Genomic DNA, 19,935 nt, shown 5'->3' with positions numbered 1-19,935 from the left:
ACATATAACCAATTGTTTTTGGAACAGGCTGTCTACAAAATATAGGTGAAGGATGTGAAATATTTCTTTCAAAAGTTCAATTCTCTACACATTTAAAAGACCTATCCCAGTGTTTAGCTCCACACCGACATTTCTTGTACTAGATGGAGGAGGTAGGTTAACGCACTGCAGAGAGGAGCCGGTGTTATAAAGAGCTGCCTTATCTGCATAATCTCACAACCCAAAATTCAGTTAAAGTAACCGAGAATCTAGGAACGACCCCAACACACCCAGATGGGGTGGTGAATGTTGGACATTTCCAAATATATTTTCTGCAGATGACTTTTCGAACCACTGACTTTGTAACAGAACACGAGCGTTTTGTTTTAAACTTAACGTTGGAATGAAACTATTGAGTGTTTAATTCACAGAATAATATTCTGGTACAATCTCGAGTCCATTCTTTTTAAATATTAAATCAGAAGACACGGTGTAAACGGTGAGAAGTGAATTTGAGAAATCATTTGCACTGTCTTTGCCACAGATGCAGGTTTGAATGTTGGTATATTTGAGGTTTGTGTAAATCTAAATGTCAAACCTCGATTAGACCAGACCAGTGGATTAAGAGAAGGCGTGTGTTTGTTTTACTTTTTTAAAATGCAGCTTTAACCAGAGTCGCTTTCCCCAGTCTCTATTTCTCTCTCTCTCACACACACACACATACACTCTCCTGTCAGACTCTGTCTAGGGAGAAGAAAGCTGTCCTCTTTATACGGGGATTTATCACACAGGAGAACTTCCCCTGTCGCATAGAATACTCGTGTTACAGGTGAATGTTTTATCTGTTTGTTGAGCTGCAGCGACTATTGTCTGTGTGTCTGTGTGTGTGGATTGGTGGATTAAGGAGCGGGGATGGATCCTGGCGGCCTGTCCAGCCCCAGTTTCCAGTGGAAATGCAGTCTAGAATGAGCCAGCCCCACAGCCTGCCGCTGGGCTGTCAAGACGTCGGTGCTCTCGCCGTCAATGCGAGGGCCTTTAACCCCCGTGGGGAGGACGAAGGAAGGAGAAGGGGCTCCATCCTGAGGAAGAGAGCGTCCAGTCTGCTGCTCACTCAGACACAGGAAGGTGGGAGGTCCTGACTGAGGTGACAATGGGAGCTGGACTGATGAGGACAGTGATGAAGAGCAAAGTGTTGGAGCCGGTCTTGCTGAAGGCGAGGAGGAGGGTGAGATAGACACAGGATCTAGACTGACTTCTCCCACTCCAGTCTCTCTGTGTGTGTGTGTCTGTGTCTGTGTCTCTGTCTGGCTGAGGGGGAGGCACTGAAGATAAAGAAGAAAGAATGCAGAGCGGACAACCGCGAAACAGCGGCGCCAGCAACGTCCAGCGAGACGAGAAGAAATCCTGTTTTTCCAACATCAAAATCTTCCTGATATCAGAGTGCGCACTGATGCTGGCACAGGGAACCGTGGGGGCTTATCTGGTAAGGCGAATTTAGCTCTTGCAGGCTGAATATTTGCTGATAACGCCGGATATTAACGAACAATTTAATTCCAGTTTTGTTATAAAGTTGATCTTGGCAGAGACTTTGAGACTTTAGATACATTACGCCGCAATTTATGAGCGCGTTTACAATGAACATGTTACGCATTTCCGAGGCAATATGGTTTTTGTAAATGCATCCAGTACCCTGTGAATTTGCATTAATCAGCTGAGATCACGGACCGTGTCCAGATGGAAATGAAATTGTGTAAGTTTTTACAATAGAAAAAAATGTAGACAGAAATTGACCACTGCAACAATTGGATATATTAATTATCTGTAGGCTGCAGTTAAATCCGGTTATTAACCTGCATGTGTTGCAGTTCAGTGCTTGATAAGACATGAAGCTTCTGATTGTGTAATCTGTCAAGCATTTAGATAGCACCTTCCACATAGATCCACCCCCCTCCCCCCATTAATTTATAAGACTCCGTGGAAAATTGATTTTAAGACATTTTGGCCCCAAATGCGTTAATACAGTGAGCGGAGAGGCAGAACTGATTAAATTTACCTCGTGTTGGAAATGTGATTCTGTCAGACTGTCGCTGTATGTGTGTGTGTGTGGGTATGTATTACAGGTAATGTCTGCATGTATATGTGCACTTGTCGAATACATACGTGTGGAAGCAAAAGCGTTTGGAACAAAGAATCAGAATAACCATGAGCTAAAACATGATAGATTGCTGTTTCTATGGAAACATACAGTGGTTGCTGGGGACTCTTGCATAACTATTATCAATCAGTTACTAAGTAGGGTCTCAGGATTGTGTTTCATCAGTTTGTTCAATCTTGCTCTCTGTTCGCCTTGCCTCAGTTCACAGTATACATTGGGAGAAGGACTAAATATTCAGATTACATGAGGGTCATTCACTTACTTATATTCAGGTTGTTATATTCTGTTTGTCTATTTATCCCTGTTCATTTCTTCCTTGCTCTCCCTGTTTCTGCCTTTCTGCATTTATGCTTTGCCTTTGCTTCTCCCTGTCTTTCTGTGTGCACCTTTTATTGTTGTCCCATCTACCGCTGTCTCCATCTCTCTCTGTGGAAACTGTTCTGGAGATGCATGAGGGGTATTCACCTTTGTCTGTTTTAAGTTTGTCTGTTTCATCCTGAATTAGAAATTTAATTTTTTCATCGCAGAATCTGACACCAGCTTGAAGCTAATGCATTTAGCAATGTTCTAGCCTTATGTTGGTCTCCTACTTACGAATCATGATCCTGCGTAAAAATATCTAAGAAGTCACCACTAAAGGAGGTGGTAATTAGAAAATGTCCTTTCCGTTGTATATTGCTTGCTCCTCCAAATTATCCCTGCAGGTCTTTTATGGTAGAGAAATTGTTCTTTATCAAGATTAATAATTTCCCATGGCTAGGAGGTATTGTTTTCATTGTGGATTTATGCACAGAAAGATCAATTTATACAGCTGTTGTAGAGTGATGCTGCAGGGCTTGTCATGAACAGATGAATATTTAGGTAATGTGTTTGTAAATATAGGAGCCTAGTCCCAGTGCAAAGGAAAACATACAATGCTGTCAAGCTCAATATAAACTGTAGGAAGTTCAAAGAAATCTGTTTGCCTCTCTTACGGGCCAATGGTCCTCCTGCCTTACATGCAGACATCAGAAAGTACAGTGCAGTCCTTAATCTCAGCAAGAGATGGTGGAAGTACTGCCCAAGACGTGCCAAGAGATGAAAGGTGGATTTCAACTCACTGTACTATCCATCCCCATTATACTTAAAGTACCCAGTTTGGAATTACATTGATTGAATCATTGGCATTCAAGCAACCTAATCAGCCTTCTGAAAGAGCTAACAGTAAAGTCCCACTCCTCTGCTCATAGTCCTGCAAATCCTGCATTTTAAGTAAAGAATGCAGTTCCTTTGGAAACTTAGTGCTTCGCAAATCATTAAAACTGACCAAGTTACAAATATACATTTCTCATTTCAGCAGTATGCAGCACTGTTCAGCAGCAGACTCTATATCCATACGCTTCAACCCACGGGTTGCAAAATGCTGTTTCCAAACCTGCATTTCTAGCACATGTCAGAGCTGGAAAATCTCAGCTAATGTTTGAAGATATTTAATTTCACTCTTCATCACTGTCAAAGCAGTTTTATGGAAGTTCAATTGCAGCATTTGCAGATTTTCATAGAGTCTGTAGGGTTGTAACTTTAGTGAATCATGAATCTTGAAACAGTTGCAGCACGGAATGGAGTCATTGGCCTGTCAGGTCTATGTTGGCTCCTTGCACGAGCACCTTATTGAGCCTGACTCACTGGTCCTTTACCCGTAGGCCTGCAACTTTTCCCCCTTCAAGAGCTGATCTAATTCCCTTTCAAAAGCCACAACTGAATTTGCCACATTTTCAGTCTGTGCAGTCAAGATCATAACTGTTCACTGCACAAGACAGTGTTCTCGCATTTCACAGCCGATTCTTTTGCCAGCCGTAAATATTGTGCACATAGTTATCAGATGCAGCTGAAGGCAAGTTAATAAGGACAGATGCTGACCACATATGGCCTGGTGATTATTGCTGCTCACTGAGGGTCTCAGAGGGTTAGTTTATGAGGGCAGTTGCTTGAACATTTTCTTCTCACTTGCATTACAATGTATTTAATTTGATTCATGAAATCAATAGGATAGGTAGAAAAGTTATTTTTGTTGATGGATATATCCATCAAAAGAATAGAACCTTAAAAGTAAGGAGACCAATTACAAGTGAATTCAGAAATATCATTCCACATTATGGATAGTGGAAATCTAGAACTTGTTTCCAACAAGAATATCAATATTGGGTCTATTGAAAAATTTAAGTCTGAGATCATTTGATTTTAAGGCCATTTTCCATACATGAGCACCAACTAGCCAACGAAAGACATGATCAGCTATCACTAGTATCTATACATAGAGATGATGAGGGACACCAGACTGGGACAATACGTCCATCCTGGGACAGGCTAAACAAAGACACACAGGAATTCCTAGAGGCCTGGCATTCAAATCAGAACTCCATCAATAAACACATCGATTTGGACCCTATTTACCAACCTCTCAGAAACAGAGTCAGAAATAATATCACCCACCACAACAGACCAAGACACATAAGCAGCAAGAGGGACAGAACACCAGCGCTTCATCAGAGGCTCATTAACGATGTTACCTAGCATGGAGATGAAACATCTGAGAACAAATCTACCAGCTCAAATCTACCAACTTAGAACCTGATACACAACCTGAGCTATAAATCTTCTCCAAAATCACAATCATTTGATTTTGTTAGGTTAGATTATCAAAGGAAATAGAGCAAAGGCAGTAGGTGAAAATTGGGCACAGGCCAGCCATACAGATATATGCGACACTGAAGGAGGCCTCTCAGCCCGTTATACTCTGCCATCCCAAAGGTGGACCACCTAGTCTCATAACACTTTGCAGCATTTGGTCTACATCAGGTTATGGCACTTCAGGCACCTATCCAAATCACTTTTAAAGGAGATGAGGGTTTTGCCTCTACCACCCTTTTCAGGCTAGGAGTTCAAGATCCCCACCACCCTCTGGATGTAAGAAGATTTTCTAATCTCCCTTCTAACCTTTCCACCAATTACATTAAATCAACATCCCCATGTCACTCACCTCTCTGATGAGATAAATAGGCTTTTCCAATTCTCTCTTGCAAGCTCTTCACAATCTTGTACATCTCAAACAAAGCTCTCCTTAGATTCCCCTACTCCAACAACTATGCCCATCCAATTTTTCCTCATAGCTACAATTTTCCAGACCTGGCAACATCCTTGTGAATCTCCTCTGTAGCCTTTTTAGTGGAATTACATTTTTCCTGTAATGAAGTGACCAGAACTGCAAGTAGTACTCAAGTTGAAGTCAATATAATTGAATGGCAGAACAGCAACAAGGAGCTGAACAGCATACTGTTTTTCCGATGTTTCAGATAAATCCAGGTACGAACAAACCGTTAGCTCAGGAAATCCTGGTAATCAAATGATAGCTGTTACTACCTTATAACTTTAACAAAAAAAATTGAAGTCCGGGTGGGGAAAGTGTTTGGGAGAGTGTTGCGTTGAAAAGAGAAACAGAAAAATGAGTGAATTTCTCTACCAGTATTGCATGTCAATTTTCCCGGTGAATGGAGTGTGTTGAGTTGCATCTGAATTGGCACTTGTGTTCTTGACAAATGAACAGTGAAGCATTGCTAATATCTCTGGATTTCTATTTATAAATTATGATGGGCCAAGTCCGCCAATGTACCGGAAGATGGATTTTGGTGCATTAGGTCCTTCTCAGCATGTCTAATGATAGACAGGAATGAACAATCCAGAGGGAAAACCAAGTAGAAAAACAGTAACACTTGGAAATGAATGAACTGGTTGTATTGGAGCACTGATACGTTGTGTAGAAGACAAGTGAGTCTATATATGAGAGACATAGAAATGGACAGCACAGAAACAGACCCTTCAATCTAGCACACTCATACCGACCAGATATCCTAAATTAATCTAGTTCCAATTGCAAGCATTTGGCCCATATCCTTTTAAACCCTACCTAATCTTACACTATACAATATTTTATTACTGAGAACTTCTTAGTTTTGTAGCAGGCTGTAATATTGGCTTCGAAATGACTGTTGTTCTACCAAGGGTTCACTTGTGTATCATTGATGAAAATCATCCAAACATACAATTTACAATTCTAGGGTTTGCCTTCCTTGCCTCACATTGCTTGAGAATTCATACATTGCGGAGAAATGTGTCATCAAATTAGCCATTTATTTAATAGCAAATTCTGGGCACAGTGAAAGCAATATGGTCACAGGCAGCATAGAATTGGAGTGGTAATCCACCCCGATCCATTTAATCAAGCCGACATTAAAAAGTACAAAAGCCTTCTGAGAAAATTAGCCAAAACTATGTTTGTTTCCTTGCAAACAGAATGGCTTAAACCACATTGAAATGGATTAAATGGGCTGGAACCTGCTGAAAATATATATCCATGTCATAAAGTTTGACAGGAAATTAGGACACCAAATTCTCCTGATATAAGATACTGTCTCCATTAGTTCCCTCTCTGAAATGGGTGAGCAGCTACTGGTTATGGCTCTGACTCCATTCAAATCAATGAGAAGATGAGTTGGTTGAATTAACCTTAGAGTTGCAACAGGCAGTTAGATTGCTGCAGAATAGGGCTGGTGGACTGAGGACACAGGAATCATAACAGTGACATATTTAAACAAGAGAAAGTTGCTCCTGGGCATCATCCTTCAAGAGTTTCTTCATTAGACTCACTAAGACAGAGCCTAGGTTTTTTTTAAAGATTTAAGGTTGCAAATGCTGTTCGTAATTATTTCTCACATTGCTAATTGCTGCAATCAGTAAAGAAAAACGTTGGACAGTCCTTGAAATGTTGTGTGACACTAACTCTTAGGGTAATTATTTGCTGCATTACTTCTGATGTCAATCATGGGTGAGGTATTCTTGAAATGTACAGCTCCAGGTAGAGCCTTGTGATACAATGAGGGAAAAGTTATTTTTTCTTGCAGCGATATTTATTCAATATTAATTCCTGTTTCTATCTTTTTAGTAATTGACTGTTGGATGTAAATACATGTTGGCTCAAAACTGCAGTTTAATAGAATTAGCTTCTCCTTTGTTTCCATAAAATCATGAATAATTAAGACATGATTCGGTCCTAGTCACAACCAGCAGAGACAAAATGCAACTTTTCAAATTATTTTAATCAACTCTGTTTTGAAAACAGACAATATGTTAAGATTAGCAACTATTTAAAGTTATCACTTCAAATATAATTTTCAGTGCATTCCTACCGAGCGCTTCAGTCTGAAAATTACAATTCCTGAGTAAATCGACGCTAGAAATGTAATCTTAACAATCTATTGCCTGTATTACTCCAAGTCCCCACAACTATTGCGACTGCCACACACTGAAATTTTCTCCCCTGCAGGGAGAGAGTGGGAACATCATTTTGCTTAAATTCTGGGCACTATCACATTATTCGTCCTTTTCTTATGAAGTCGACTTGCTTCGGGATGTTATGACACACCTCTGGAGCAGATTTGGACTTGAACCAAGGTGTCCTAGCCCAGAGGTAGGGTGACATACCGCTGCACCACAAAACTCATTATTTAGCAATCAGCTGATGGCAGGACACAATTTATCTGCCTCCTCATTCAACAAAATCAAGTGTTTGCCAACATTTTCCACAAGGCATTGATCCAGTGAACAAAGCACGCTTCACATTTCTACAATTTGCTGAACCTTCATCTTAACTCACTTTCTCCTGCTCTAACCTCATGCAGCTCCCCCCTTCTCTAACCCACAGGCTCAAAGATAAAGTTTTTGTTAACTAACCACAATTTTTATTTAGTTCATTCTTGGAACATGTGTGTTGCTTGTTACTGGTATGTCCAAACTTAGTTAGGATCATATGGACAGGTTAAAGACAGGTTAGAGACATTTACGAGATATAACCTTCATTTCTTTCAATTCATTCATGAGATATGGACAATATGGACTGGCCAGCATTTACTGACTTATCACTGGTTGACCTTGAGAAGGTAGTACTGAGCAGCCTTCTTAAACCACTGCAGTCCATGTCTGTAGATAGACCCACATTGCTTTTAAGGAGGGAGTTTCCGGATTTTGATACAGCGACACCGAAGGGCTGGAGAGATATTTCCAAATCAGGATGGTGAGTGTCTTGAAGGGAACTTGCAGGTGATGGTGTTCCCATGTCTCAACTGCCCTTGTCCTTCTTGATGGCAGTGGTTAGGGGTTTGGAAGGTGCTGTCGAAAGAACCTTGGAGAATTTCTGCCCTGCCTTAGGTAGATAACACACACTGTTGCTACTGAATGTGAGCGGTGGAGGGGCTGAACATTCATTGATGTGGTGCCGAAAAAGTGATATTTTGACCTGAATGGTGTCAAGCTTCTCGGGTGTTGTTGGAGCTGAACCCAAGGAAATGAGGGGGGGTATTTCATCGCACCCGTCACCTGTGTTAGTAGATGGTCGACAGTTTTTGGGAAGACAAGGTGAATTACTCATTCTGGGGTTCCCTAACCTCTGACCTACTTTTGTTGCTAAAAGCACTTTTGGTGCAGTTCATTGTAAAGTGCAATCTTCCAGAATGGGAGAATACATAGGGGGAGATCTGTGTATTTAATGTACAGTTACCAACTCTCTGGGAGTGACCTGGAATTAATTTCCAGCATACTCATGTAAAGAGAAAAATCATCAGATCACTGAACAGCATTGTGTATGTTTTTGTTCATTTCTTATGAATAAATTTGTTCATCATTAATAAATATTTTGAAGATCAGAAAAACAACGTTTTTTTGACAGTCCAGAGTCAACTAACAGGGTATTAAAAAGTCCTTTCACTTTCCGGGTGGCGAGAGACAGTGGTAGACAAGCAAGGGCAGTGTATGGAGATGAGATTGATGCAGTCAGGAGTTCATGTGGTCAAACTTCCACTCACGTAGATTTGTCAATCCTAACCCAACATGAGATCATTCATATTGCAACACCTCTTTGCGCTAAGCCCCAAGTTCAAGTCCAACTCCAGGGCTTGAGCACAAAACACACAGCAAGACTGACATTCCAGTATAGTGCTGAGGGTGCACTACATTGTGGAAGTGCTATCCAATGCATGGGCTAGTAAACTGAGGCCCATCTGCTTCTCAGGTGTATGCCAAAGCTCCTTCGCTATCACTCGGTCAAAACCCAGGGATTCTCTTGCTCACTGTGCTTTTACCTGCAGCATTGATTGCAAATACTTTGAGAAAGTATTCAGGTGTTCATTGTTACCTTCTGAAGAACAATTAGGGATAGAGAATAAATTCTGCCTCAGACAATGACACCCACATCTAATAGAAGGATAAATGGAAAAAATCCCATGTGGTATTATTTTGAAGAGCAGGAGAAGAGTTATTCATAGGATTCTAATCAATATTTACTCCTCAAATTAGCATCTGAAAAACAGACTATTTTGCCATCATTACATTTCAGTCAGAGGGAGCTTGTGGGCTGCAAATTAGCTGCTGTGTTTCCTGTATTACATCTGTGAATGCAAGTCAAAAAGCCTACAAAATTAGATGGTAACAGATATCTGCAGAGATCTATAACTAAATGAAAATGGAAATACCCCACCAAGGATGGCAATGACCTATATCTTGATCTGTTTTCATCTTAAGTTAGGGCATAATTTCCTATATAATTTCCTATAACATGCATTGAGACATCCAATGGTTGTGTAAATTGCTAAAGAAATGGAAGTCTTCCTTTTAATCCTCCCCGCACTACCTTATTCTCCTCCCTCACGTGTATCAGGGTCATTAGGTTTCCTTTACTTCCACACTGGATGAAATTGTTACAAGTCAGAGATCAAACTCAAGACCTTTCAGTTTGCTTATTTTAATATCACTCCCGAGACCACCCATGGAGACAAATTCCGACTGTGCCCTGGTTGCTTTATTTACACAATTGAAATGAAATGGTATTCGATTGCCCTAACTTACGATGAAAACAGATCAAGGTATGGGTCACTGCCATCCTTGGTGGGGCATTTCCATTTAGTTATAGATCTCTGCTGGTATCAGTTACCATCTTATTTTGTAGGCTGATGCATTCAAGTCTCTAAACCAAAAGAGGAAAGAACCACAATTGCCTGCTGTCCAAAATAAAAACAGAAGATGTGGGGCTGCCTGCTGAAACTGTTGGCAAATTGCAGTCCATTGAGAAACTGTAAACATGGATGAAGAAATTTCAGAGTTAGATAGTAACAGTTTTAAAACAGAATTCCAGTTAGCAAGCTGTGCGTTTGACTGTGTATTGCCTGCATTAGTCATCTAGTGACTGAACCTTGACACTACCATGCTTTCAGACAGGTAATAACAATGCACATACAACAAATTTGCCCAGAACATCAATTCTCCTGCTCCTCGGATGCTGCCTGACCTTGTGCTTTTCCAGCACCACAATAACACTACACTTTGCATTCTAGCCATCTTGGAGAGGTGCCTCAGCAGTTGGAAGCATTGTCTGATATTCAGGTAAAGAGCTCTGTTGGGTCCACGGAATTATTTTATCCCATAATTTTACCAATTCTTCAGTACTGTCTTCTATTCCAGCACTGGAATTAATAAAATCCACACTCTGGAGAGAAGTACAGTGTATATTTGAACTTTGGACATGAACAGAAGGACCATAATGGTCATTATCTGTATCTGCACATTCCCAAGTCTTGTCTCTCTGGAAAATATCAACAATAACTTGCATTTCCTATATTATCTAGAAGTTGAGAAAATTCTCCTGGCACTTCACAAAATTTGACATTGCATGAAGTAAAGAAATTTTGGAAATCTTGAACAGAGGGAGAGAGGTTTTTGAGGAATACCTTAAAGCAGAAGAGAGGTAGGTAGAGAACTGGAGAGGTTTAGAGAGGGAATTCCAAGTTAAAATTGTACAACACAGACCAATATGTGAACCAAAGCAGTTTGAACCTAAAAATATAGGTCTGTAATTCCCCAAGCTGGACCATTAGCTCATGCCCGGGATCAATTAACTAATCTGACAGCCTTGCTGTTCTATTTAACATTTCAGAATCTGAAATCAGCTGATCTAATTACACTTCATGCTGCTAAACAGTACCTCTGCTAGATATCAAAAATTGCTGCTATAAACCCTGTAATTGTGATTATTAGAACAATACACAATCTTCAACAGGTTGAAGTGGAGAATTAAAACCCGAGATTGCCATGAATTTCAGTTGAAATGCACAGCAGGTCTGTTCACATTTTGTGAACAGCAACAATGATGAAGGATCATGCTGTATTAAATCTTGTTCAATAACCTGTGCCCCAATATAAAGTAAGAGGTGGATATGATAAGGAAGACTATTTAGCTGACCCAGTTTAACCATTTAGGCAGTACCCTTTCAATCACATAATTCAACTGCTTCTTAAATGAACCCAATAGTTTTTGCCCCCGTAGCCTTAACTTGAGATAAGCTTGTACTGAAGGGAGAAGAGGAAGGTGAGAATGGGGAGATGCTCATTAATAATTCCAGGAAAGGACTGTTTATTTTTACCATAATAAGTAGTAGATAGTTCTGGTCGTCTTCTTACAGAAAGGATATAGAGGCACTGGAGAAGATACAAAAAGAGTCAACAAAACAAATTCCTCAACTTAAGACAATCAGAAAAGACTGAAAAGAATTGGGATCAAATATGTTTATGTTTCAAAATAAAGGGCCTCCTATTTCTGATGGAGATGAAGACATTTTCTTCCTCTCTCGGAAGCCTATTAGGTCTTGACATTCTCTATCCCAGAGATCAATGGAGGTTGCATTATTGAATATATTCAAGACTGAGCTAGACACATTTTTGATCTATAAGGGGGGGTCAAGGATTATTGAGGATGGTCAGGAAGGTGGAGTTAAGGATATGATTGGATCATCATGATCTTATTGAATGGCGAGCAGTCTTAATGGGCTGAATGGCCTACTCCTGTCCCTATTTCATATGATGCAATCACCTTGAGAAAAAAGGGTTTAGGGGGTGACCTTATAGGCGGCTTTAAATGTTGAAGAAGCCCAATAGCTTCAGTATAGAGAAGATATTTTCAATTATATGCAGTCAAACATAAAGGATGATAAATGCAAGAAAGTCACTATTAAATCCAATTACAAATTCAGTAGAAACTTCTTTAACTCAAGAGTGATAAGGATATAGAACATGGAAGTGCTGAGCTGAATAACATAAATGCATTTCAGAGGAAGCTTCATAAATAGAAGGGAAAAGCAAAGATAAGGAAGTGAGTTAGAGGGATTGTGTAGGTTGGGAGCAGAGTTGAATGGAGCATCACTGCTCGTATGGAACAGTTGGACTGAGTAGCCTGACATTGTGCTGTGAATTCTATGTCGTTCTTTACGACAGAATTCACACAGCTTATGGTGATGGAAAAGCAGTTTCTTGTGCTATTTGAGTTATTTTTTAAAATTATGTTTAATTCACACAGATAGTTTAAAACCAATTTCATTCATTGATTCCAAATCCTTGTCAGTGAAAGGCAATTCTACATTCTACCATGGTACATACACAATTAATGGCAAATTTCCTCCCTTTACAGTCATGAATGCTTATTGCTGTAATCGGATTGATTTGTGAGGTCACAGTAAGAAATGTAGTATTGTTTTACATACATTTCCGTAATCCGTGAATAACAGCGCACAGATCTCTTGTGCTGTTCCTGCTGGTGAGCAGCTAAGGAAAGAATTGGTACTGCTGCTGCCCTAGCCCTTTCAATTGATGAGGCATTTAGAGGCAAAGTGCTTCGTTCCTTTTCATCTCACTTCTGCATAATATTCTTCATAAAGCTTGTGGGGTTGGACATCAGAAGCAAGATCCCAGTTCCAGGGACAAAAGCTTTCTATTTGATGTTCCAAATGGGAGTGGGTGATAATGCTGGGAAATCAGTAAACCACTGGCTGCCTACAAATTTGCTTGAGCATTCTTTTAAGAAAGACAGAACTTGCATTTTAAGTTACCTTTGCTGTGTGTTGGTTCATTCAAGCTGGATAAAGTTTATTTCTGGCTTTTAGCATTGCTTATGGTGTCAGCCTGACCTACTGGAGTAACTGGTACAGTCAGCTGTTCGATCTTTGAATGATGACAGTCATCATTAAAGGATTGTATTAAATTGTAAAGATGGGAAGCAAGTGATTCAGCCAATGAAATGTATCATTCTTGTTTTGCTACTCAACATCCCAGCATGCTGCTTTATATTGTGAATTCATGGATTTCTCAATTCACTACTTAATCTGGTAAATCATTTCAAATATTTATCAACCTTTGAGTAAAGAAGGTTTTTCACTTAATATCATTGAACCTGCAGCACAGAATAAGAGATTTGGATCCTTGACAAAAACTATCCATTTACTTCATATTACAAATTATTTACCTAGGCTGTGCAAATTTGTCCATTTCAAATGTATATCAATTTCCCTTTTTAAAGATACTGTCAAGTCTGCTTTTGCCATGCTTCTGAGCTGGGTTTTCCAGACCAGAAGGAAGTACCAGCATAAAAAAATTGAAACACTGTTTGTCTTTCCCCAGTTCAAATTTTATTCTTGTTTCTCTTGAAGTTGTGCCGAGAAGTAACTTCATCAGTGACATATATCCTTTTAAATATAACAGTGATGTTCCTCACTCTTCCAAACGTCCTCCAGATCCATGTCAACTTTTTCTCACAGACTATAAAGCTTTAACTTTGTGAATCTTCCCTCATGAGGAACATAGTGTTCATTACAATTGTAAGCACAGATTAGGGAGGCCATTTGACCCATCTGCATCATTGTACTAAGGAAACCAGTGGCAGCAGGAGTACCCTCCCCTCACCAACTCCACAATATCCCCATACTCTCAATCACTGATAGTTACTCAGAGTTTTTCTTCTTTCATGGGATGTAGGCATTGGTGACATTGAAATCTTGTATTTTTGAACCTCTACAGTCCTAGAGGTGTTAGTCGACCCACAGTGTTGTTCGGTAGGCAATGACAGTCAAGGAATGGTGATAGATTTCAAAGGGTGGATGGTGTATGGCTTGGAGAGGAACTTACAGATGGTGGTGTTCCCACGCATATTTTGCCCTTCTTATAAGTAGTAGAGATCTTGCATTTGGAAGGTGCTGTCTAAGGAGCCTTGGTGAGTTGCTGCATCTTGTAGATGGTACATACGGCTGTCAATGTATATCAATGGTGAATGAAATGAGTCAAAAAATGGTGAGTGGGGTCCCAGTCCAGCAGACTGCTTTGTCCTGGATGGTGTTGAGTAAGTTAAGTGGTAATGAACTGCATTCATGCAGGCAAGTGAAGACTATGCTATCACACTCCTGATAGAAGGTGAGTTACTTGCAACAGAATTCCTAGGTTCTGGCCTGCTGGTGTCATCACAGAATTTACATAGCTAGTCCAGTTGAAATTATGATCAATTGTAAGACCGAGGATTTTGATAAAAGTTGTTTGCACAATGTTTTCCTTCATCCTCATCTGGAGACTATTCAAGGTATTAATCACTTTTTGTGACACATGAGTCCCACCTTACCCTTTACCAGTTGCTACATTTGCTCTGTCAATAGCTTTGGTACAGCTAGTACTCCATCCAGCTTATTGTCTTTAATTACACCCTTGAGACTGAAGTCCAGTGAGATAGATAACCTATCAAGAGTATTTGTTAAAGTCCATCAAATAAGCCTTGAACCCACTTCACTGTAAAATCTCATCAAGGATCTGTCAGGATTGTACCACCTTGTTTATGACTAGGGGTGAATAATGCTAACGTTTGGAATCTGCAGACTGTCATTTTTCAACCAATTTGGAATATATTTGCATTTACATGACCAGTCTCCCTTTACGGCCCTCACAAGCGGTTGAATGAATTAACTATTTCCCACCCGTTACCAAAAGAGTCAGATAAAAGAGCTTAGAGTGATAGTTAGCAACACTTAAATCTAAAGACTGAAGTTCTAAGAAAGGAACACTGGACCTGAAAAGTCAACTCTGATTTCTCTCCACAGATGCTGCCAGGTCTGTTGAGCTTTTCCAGCAATTTCTGTTTTGTTTCGAATTTCCAGCATCTGCTTTTGATTTTGACACTGGAGTTAATGTTCCTTATAGAGGAATGTCAACATGCCCGTCCCTGATCTATATTTTCTTTTCCTTCATTGGGAATAAATTTGATTATGTGAAAACCTAAAAAGGTATCCCTTAATGAGTGTGTAAATAGTAGTTGGAGATTATTGATAAAACAAATAACACAGGTTGCAAAGACAGTTTATTCTATTACAGTAATCCTATGTTCATTGTTTGCTGATTTAATTTGCAGTTAAGATGTGTTTGAGATTGATATAGATTGGCAAGATTAATTTAGGATTAAACTCCATAGATAGCTCACAAGCTAATAGCAGCAGATAACCAGTATTGACTAAATTCAAATCTGTATGTGTGTATTCTCCAGAGCTTGCACAACTAGAGCCTTAGGAGTTGGTTCACTACAATTAATATGAATGGACAGGAAGTCATTAGTATGAGTCTAAATGAGGCATTGTCACAGCTGGCAACACACATCAGGTATGCAATTTCACAGGATGAGACTTTAGCACTGCGCATCTGAACACGTCCCTGTCTGTGTTCCAAAAGATTGTTATTTGTGCTTTACTGACCCAGTTAAATAGAGAACCAAAAGGTGAGGTCTCATGAGACCACTCTACAGCTTCCTGAAAACAAATTTGGCAAAATCTTTATTTGGATTTCCACTAATCTGTCCATTTTGACTTGATGCAGGTTGAGAAAGGTTACTACCAAACAATTATTCACAGAGGTGACATAGTTGCAAATTTTAAATTGCATAAGTTTTCCTTTTACCTTTTTACCCTGTTTACCTTTTTTTTCTTTGGAAGAGAGATTGTTGTTTAGAAATCAAGTAGTAACAGGAAGTAATCTAAAGAAGATTTTACTCTTAAAAAAACTCTGGTTTTCACATACATAGAACATAGAACATAGAACATAGAACATAGAACAATACAGCACAGAACAGGCCCTTCGGCCCACGATGTTGTGCCGAACTTCTATCCTAGATTAAGCACCCATCCATGTACCTATCCAAATGCCGCTTAAAGGTCGCCAATGAATCTGACTCTACCACTCCCACGGGCAGCGCATTCCATGCCCCCACCACTCTCTGGGTGAAGAACCCACCCCTGACATCTCCCCTATACCTTCCACCGTTCACCTTAAATTTATGTCCCCTTGTAACACTCTGTTGTACCCGGGGAAAAAGTTTCTGACTGTCTACTCTATCTATTCCTCTGATCATCTTATAAACCTCTATCAAGTCACCCCTCATCCTTCGCCGTTCCAACGAGAAAAGGCCGAGAACTCTCAACCTATCCTCGTACGACCTACTCTCCATTCCAGGCAACATCCTGGTAAATCTTCTCTGCACCCTCTCCAAAGCTTCCACATCTTTCCTAAAGTGAGGCGACCAGAACTGCACACAGTACTCCAAATGTGGCCTAACCAAAGTCCTGTACAGCTGCAACATCACCTCACGACTCTTGAATTCAATCCCTCTGCTAATGGACGATAATACTCCATAGGCCTTCTTACAAACTCTATCCACCTGAGTGGCAACCTTCAAAGATCTATGTACATAGACCCCAAGATCCCTCTGTTCCTCCACCTGACCAAGAACCCTACCATTAACCCTGTATTCCGCATTCTTATTTGTTCTTCCAAAATGGACAACTTCACACTTGGCAGGGTTGAACTCCATCTGCCACTCCTCAGCCCAGCTCTGCATCATATCTAAGTCCCTCTGCAGCCGACAACAGCCCTCCTCACTGTCCACAACTCCACCTATCTTTGTATCATCTGCAAATTTACTGACCCACCCTTCGACTCCCTCATCTAAGTCATTAATAAAAATTACAAACAGCAGAGGACCCAGAACTGATCCCTGCGGAACTCCACTTGTAACTGGACTCCATGCTGAATATTTACCATCTACTACCACTCTCTGACTTCGACCGGTTAGCCAGTTTTCTATCCAATTGGCCAAATTTCCCTCTATCCCATGCCTCCTGACTTTCCGCATAAGCCTACCATGGGGAACCTTATCAAATGCCTTACTAAAATCCATGTACACTACATCCACTGCTCTACCCTCATCCACATGCTTGGTCACCTCCTCGAAGAATTCAATAAGACTTGTAAGGCAAGACCTACCCTTCACAAATCCGTGCTGGCTGTCCCTAATCAAGCAGTGCCGTTCCAGATACTCGTAAATCCTATCCCTCAGTACCCTTTCCATTACTTTGCCTACCACAGAAGTAAGACTAACTGGCCTGTAATTCCCGGGGTTATCCCTATTCCCTTTTTTGAACAGGGGCACAACATTCGCTACTCTCCAGTCCCCTGGTACCACCCCCGTTGCCAGTGAAGACGAGAAGATCATTGCCAACGGTACTGCAATTTCCTCTCTTGCTTCCCACATAATCCTAGGATATATCCCGTCAGGCCCGGGGGACTTGTCTATCCTCAAGTTGTTCAAAATGTCCAACACATCTTCCTTCCTAACAGATATCTCTTCTAGCTTATCAGTCCGTTTCACACTCTCCTCTTCAACAATACAGTCCCTCTCGTTCGTAAATACTGAAGAGAAGTACTTGTTCAAGACCTCTCCTATCTCTTCCGACTCAATACACAGTCTCCCACCACTGTCCTTGATCGGACCTACCCTCGTTCTCGTCATTCTCAGGTTTCTCACATACGCATAGAATGCCTTGGGGTTATCCTTGATCCTATCCGCCAGGGATTTTTCATGCCCTCTCTTAGCTCTCCTAATCCCTTTCTTCAGGTCCCTTCTGGCTATCCTGTATCCCTCCACTGCTCTGTCTGAACCTTGTTTCCTCAACCTTATGTAAGCCTCCTTCTTCCTCTTTACTAGACATTCAACCTCCCTCGTCAACCAAGGCTCCCTCACACGACCATTTCTTTCCTGCCTGATCGGTACATACATATCAAGGACACGTCGTATCTGCTCCTTGAAAAAGTCCCACATTTCCACCACATCCTTCCCTGACAGCCTATGCTCCCAACGTATGCTCCTCAAATCCTGTCTTACAGCATCGTAATTTCCCTTCCCCCAATTGTAGAAACTTCCTTGTTGTGCGCACCTATCTCTCTCCATAACCAAGGTGAAAGTCACAGAATTGTGGTCGCCATCACCAAAATGTTCACCCACTAACAAGCCCACCACTTGTCCCGGTTCGTTACCGAGTACCAAATCCAATATGGCCTCCCCTCTGGTTGGACAATCTACATACTGCGTTAGAAAAGCTTCCTGGACACACTGCACAAACACCGCCCCATCCAATCTACTTGATCTAAAGAGCTTCCAATCAATATTTGGGAAGTTGAAGTTGCCCATGACTACGACCCTGTGGCTTCTGCACCTTTCCAAAATCTGTTTCCCAATCTGTTTCTCCACATCTCTGCTGCTATTGGGGGGCCTATAATAAACACCCAACAAGGTGACTGCACCTTTCCTATTTCTGACTTCAGCCCATACTACCTCCAGAGGCAGATCCCCCTCAAACTTCCTTTCTGCAGCCGTTATACCATTTCTAATTAGCAATGCCACCCCCCCTCCTTTTTTACCACCCTCCCTAATCTTACTGAAACACCTGTACCCAGGAACCTCCAACAGCCATTCCTGTCCCTCATCTATCCATGTTTCCGTGATGGCCACAACATCGTAGTCCCAGGTACCGATCCACGCCTTAAGTTCACCCACCTTATTTCTGATACTCCTTGCATTGAAGTATACGCACTTGAGCCCATCTCTGTGTCTGCAAGTAGTCCCTGTCAGTGCTACCTTCTCCACAGCCTCCCTACAGTCTTGGACATCCTGACACACAGCTAGCTTACTTGCTGGACTACAAGTCCGGATCCCATCCCCCTGCCAAATTAGTTTAAACCCCCCCGAAGAGTGCTAGCAAACCTACCCCCCAGGATATTGGTGCCCTTCTGGTTCAGGTGCAACCCGTCCTGTTTATACAGGTCCCACCTTCCCCAGAATGCAGTCCAATTGTCCAAATATCTGAAGCCCTCCCTCCTACACCATCCTTGCAGCCACGTGTTCAACTGCACTCTCTCCCTATTCTTTGCCTCTCTGTCACGTGGCACCGGCAACAACCCAGAGATGACGACTCTGTCTGTCCTAGCTTTTAGCTTCCAGCCTAACTCCTTGAGCTCTTGAATGACCTCCCCACCCCTCTTCCTACCTATGTCGTTGGTGCCAATGTGTACCACGACTTCTGGCTGCACACCCTCCCCCTTAAGGATTCTGAAGACACGGTCCGAGACGTCTCGGACCCTAGCACCCGGGAGGCAACAAACCATCCGAGAGTCTCGCCCATGTCCACAGAACCGCCTGTCCGTCCCTCTAACTAGAGAGTCCCCTATAACTAGCGCTGTCTTCTTCTCCCCCTTTCCCTTCTGAATCTCAGAGCCACAGACCCCTTCACTGCAGCTTACACCTGCAAGGCTGTCCCCCCCAACAGTTTCCAAAGCTGCATACTTATTTTTTAGGGGAACGACTACAGGGGAACCCTGCACTGCCTGTTTCTTCCCCTTCCCACCTCTAACTGTTACCCAGCTACCTCTGTTCTCTGGCGTAACTATGTCCCTGTAGCTTCTATCGATCACCCTCTCAGCCTCTCGAATAATCCTCAGCTCATCCAGTTCCAGTTCCAGTTCCCTAACTCGTTCGGTGAGGATCAGGATCTGACTGCATTTCCTGCACACGAAGTCGGCAGGAGTATCGG

General features: G+C 41.5%; 1 protein-coding gene across 2 annotated transcripts in view; it reads left to right on the top strand.

The window, feature by feature from the left end:
- The first annotated feature begins 729 nt into the window (after positions 1–729).
- The window catches only part of slco3a1a (solute carrier organic anion transporter family member 3A1a), a 193,884-nt gene continuing 174,678 nt past the window's right edge, over positions 730–19,935 (top strand). Inside the window, exon 1 of one of the 2 annotated variants that reach the window (XM_072565209.1) lies at positions 730–1,462. In XM_072565209.1, coding sequence (XP_072421310.1) covers positions 1,322–1,462 — 141 coding nt within the window. In that variant the 5' untranslated portion in view covers positions 730–1,321. Of the gene's footprint in view, positions 1,463–15,571; positions 15,677–19,935 lie in introns of those variants that run through there. The other variant, XM_072565210.1, reaches the window with a different exon arrangement.

This window comes from Chiloscyllium punctatum, chromosome 48 (genome assembly GCF_047496795.1).
Source record: "Chiloscyllium punctatum isolate Juve2018m chromosome 48, sChiPun1.3, whole genome shotgun sequence".
Classification (NCBI taxonomy): Eukaryota; Metazoa; Chordata; class Chondrichthyes; order Orectolobiformes; family Hemiscylliidae; genus Chiloscyllium; species Chiloscyllium punctatum.
The sequence above is the reverse complement of the archived record's forward strand: the minus strand, read 5'-3'. Positions and strand labels throughout refer to the sequence as shown.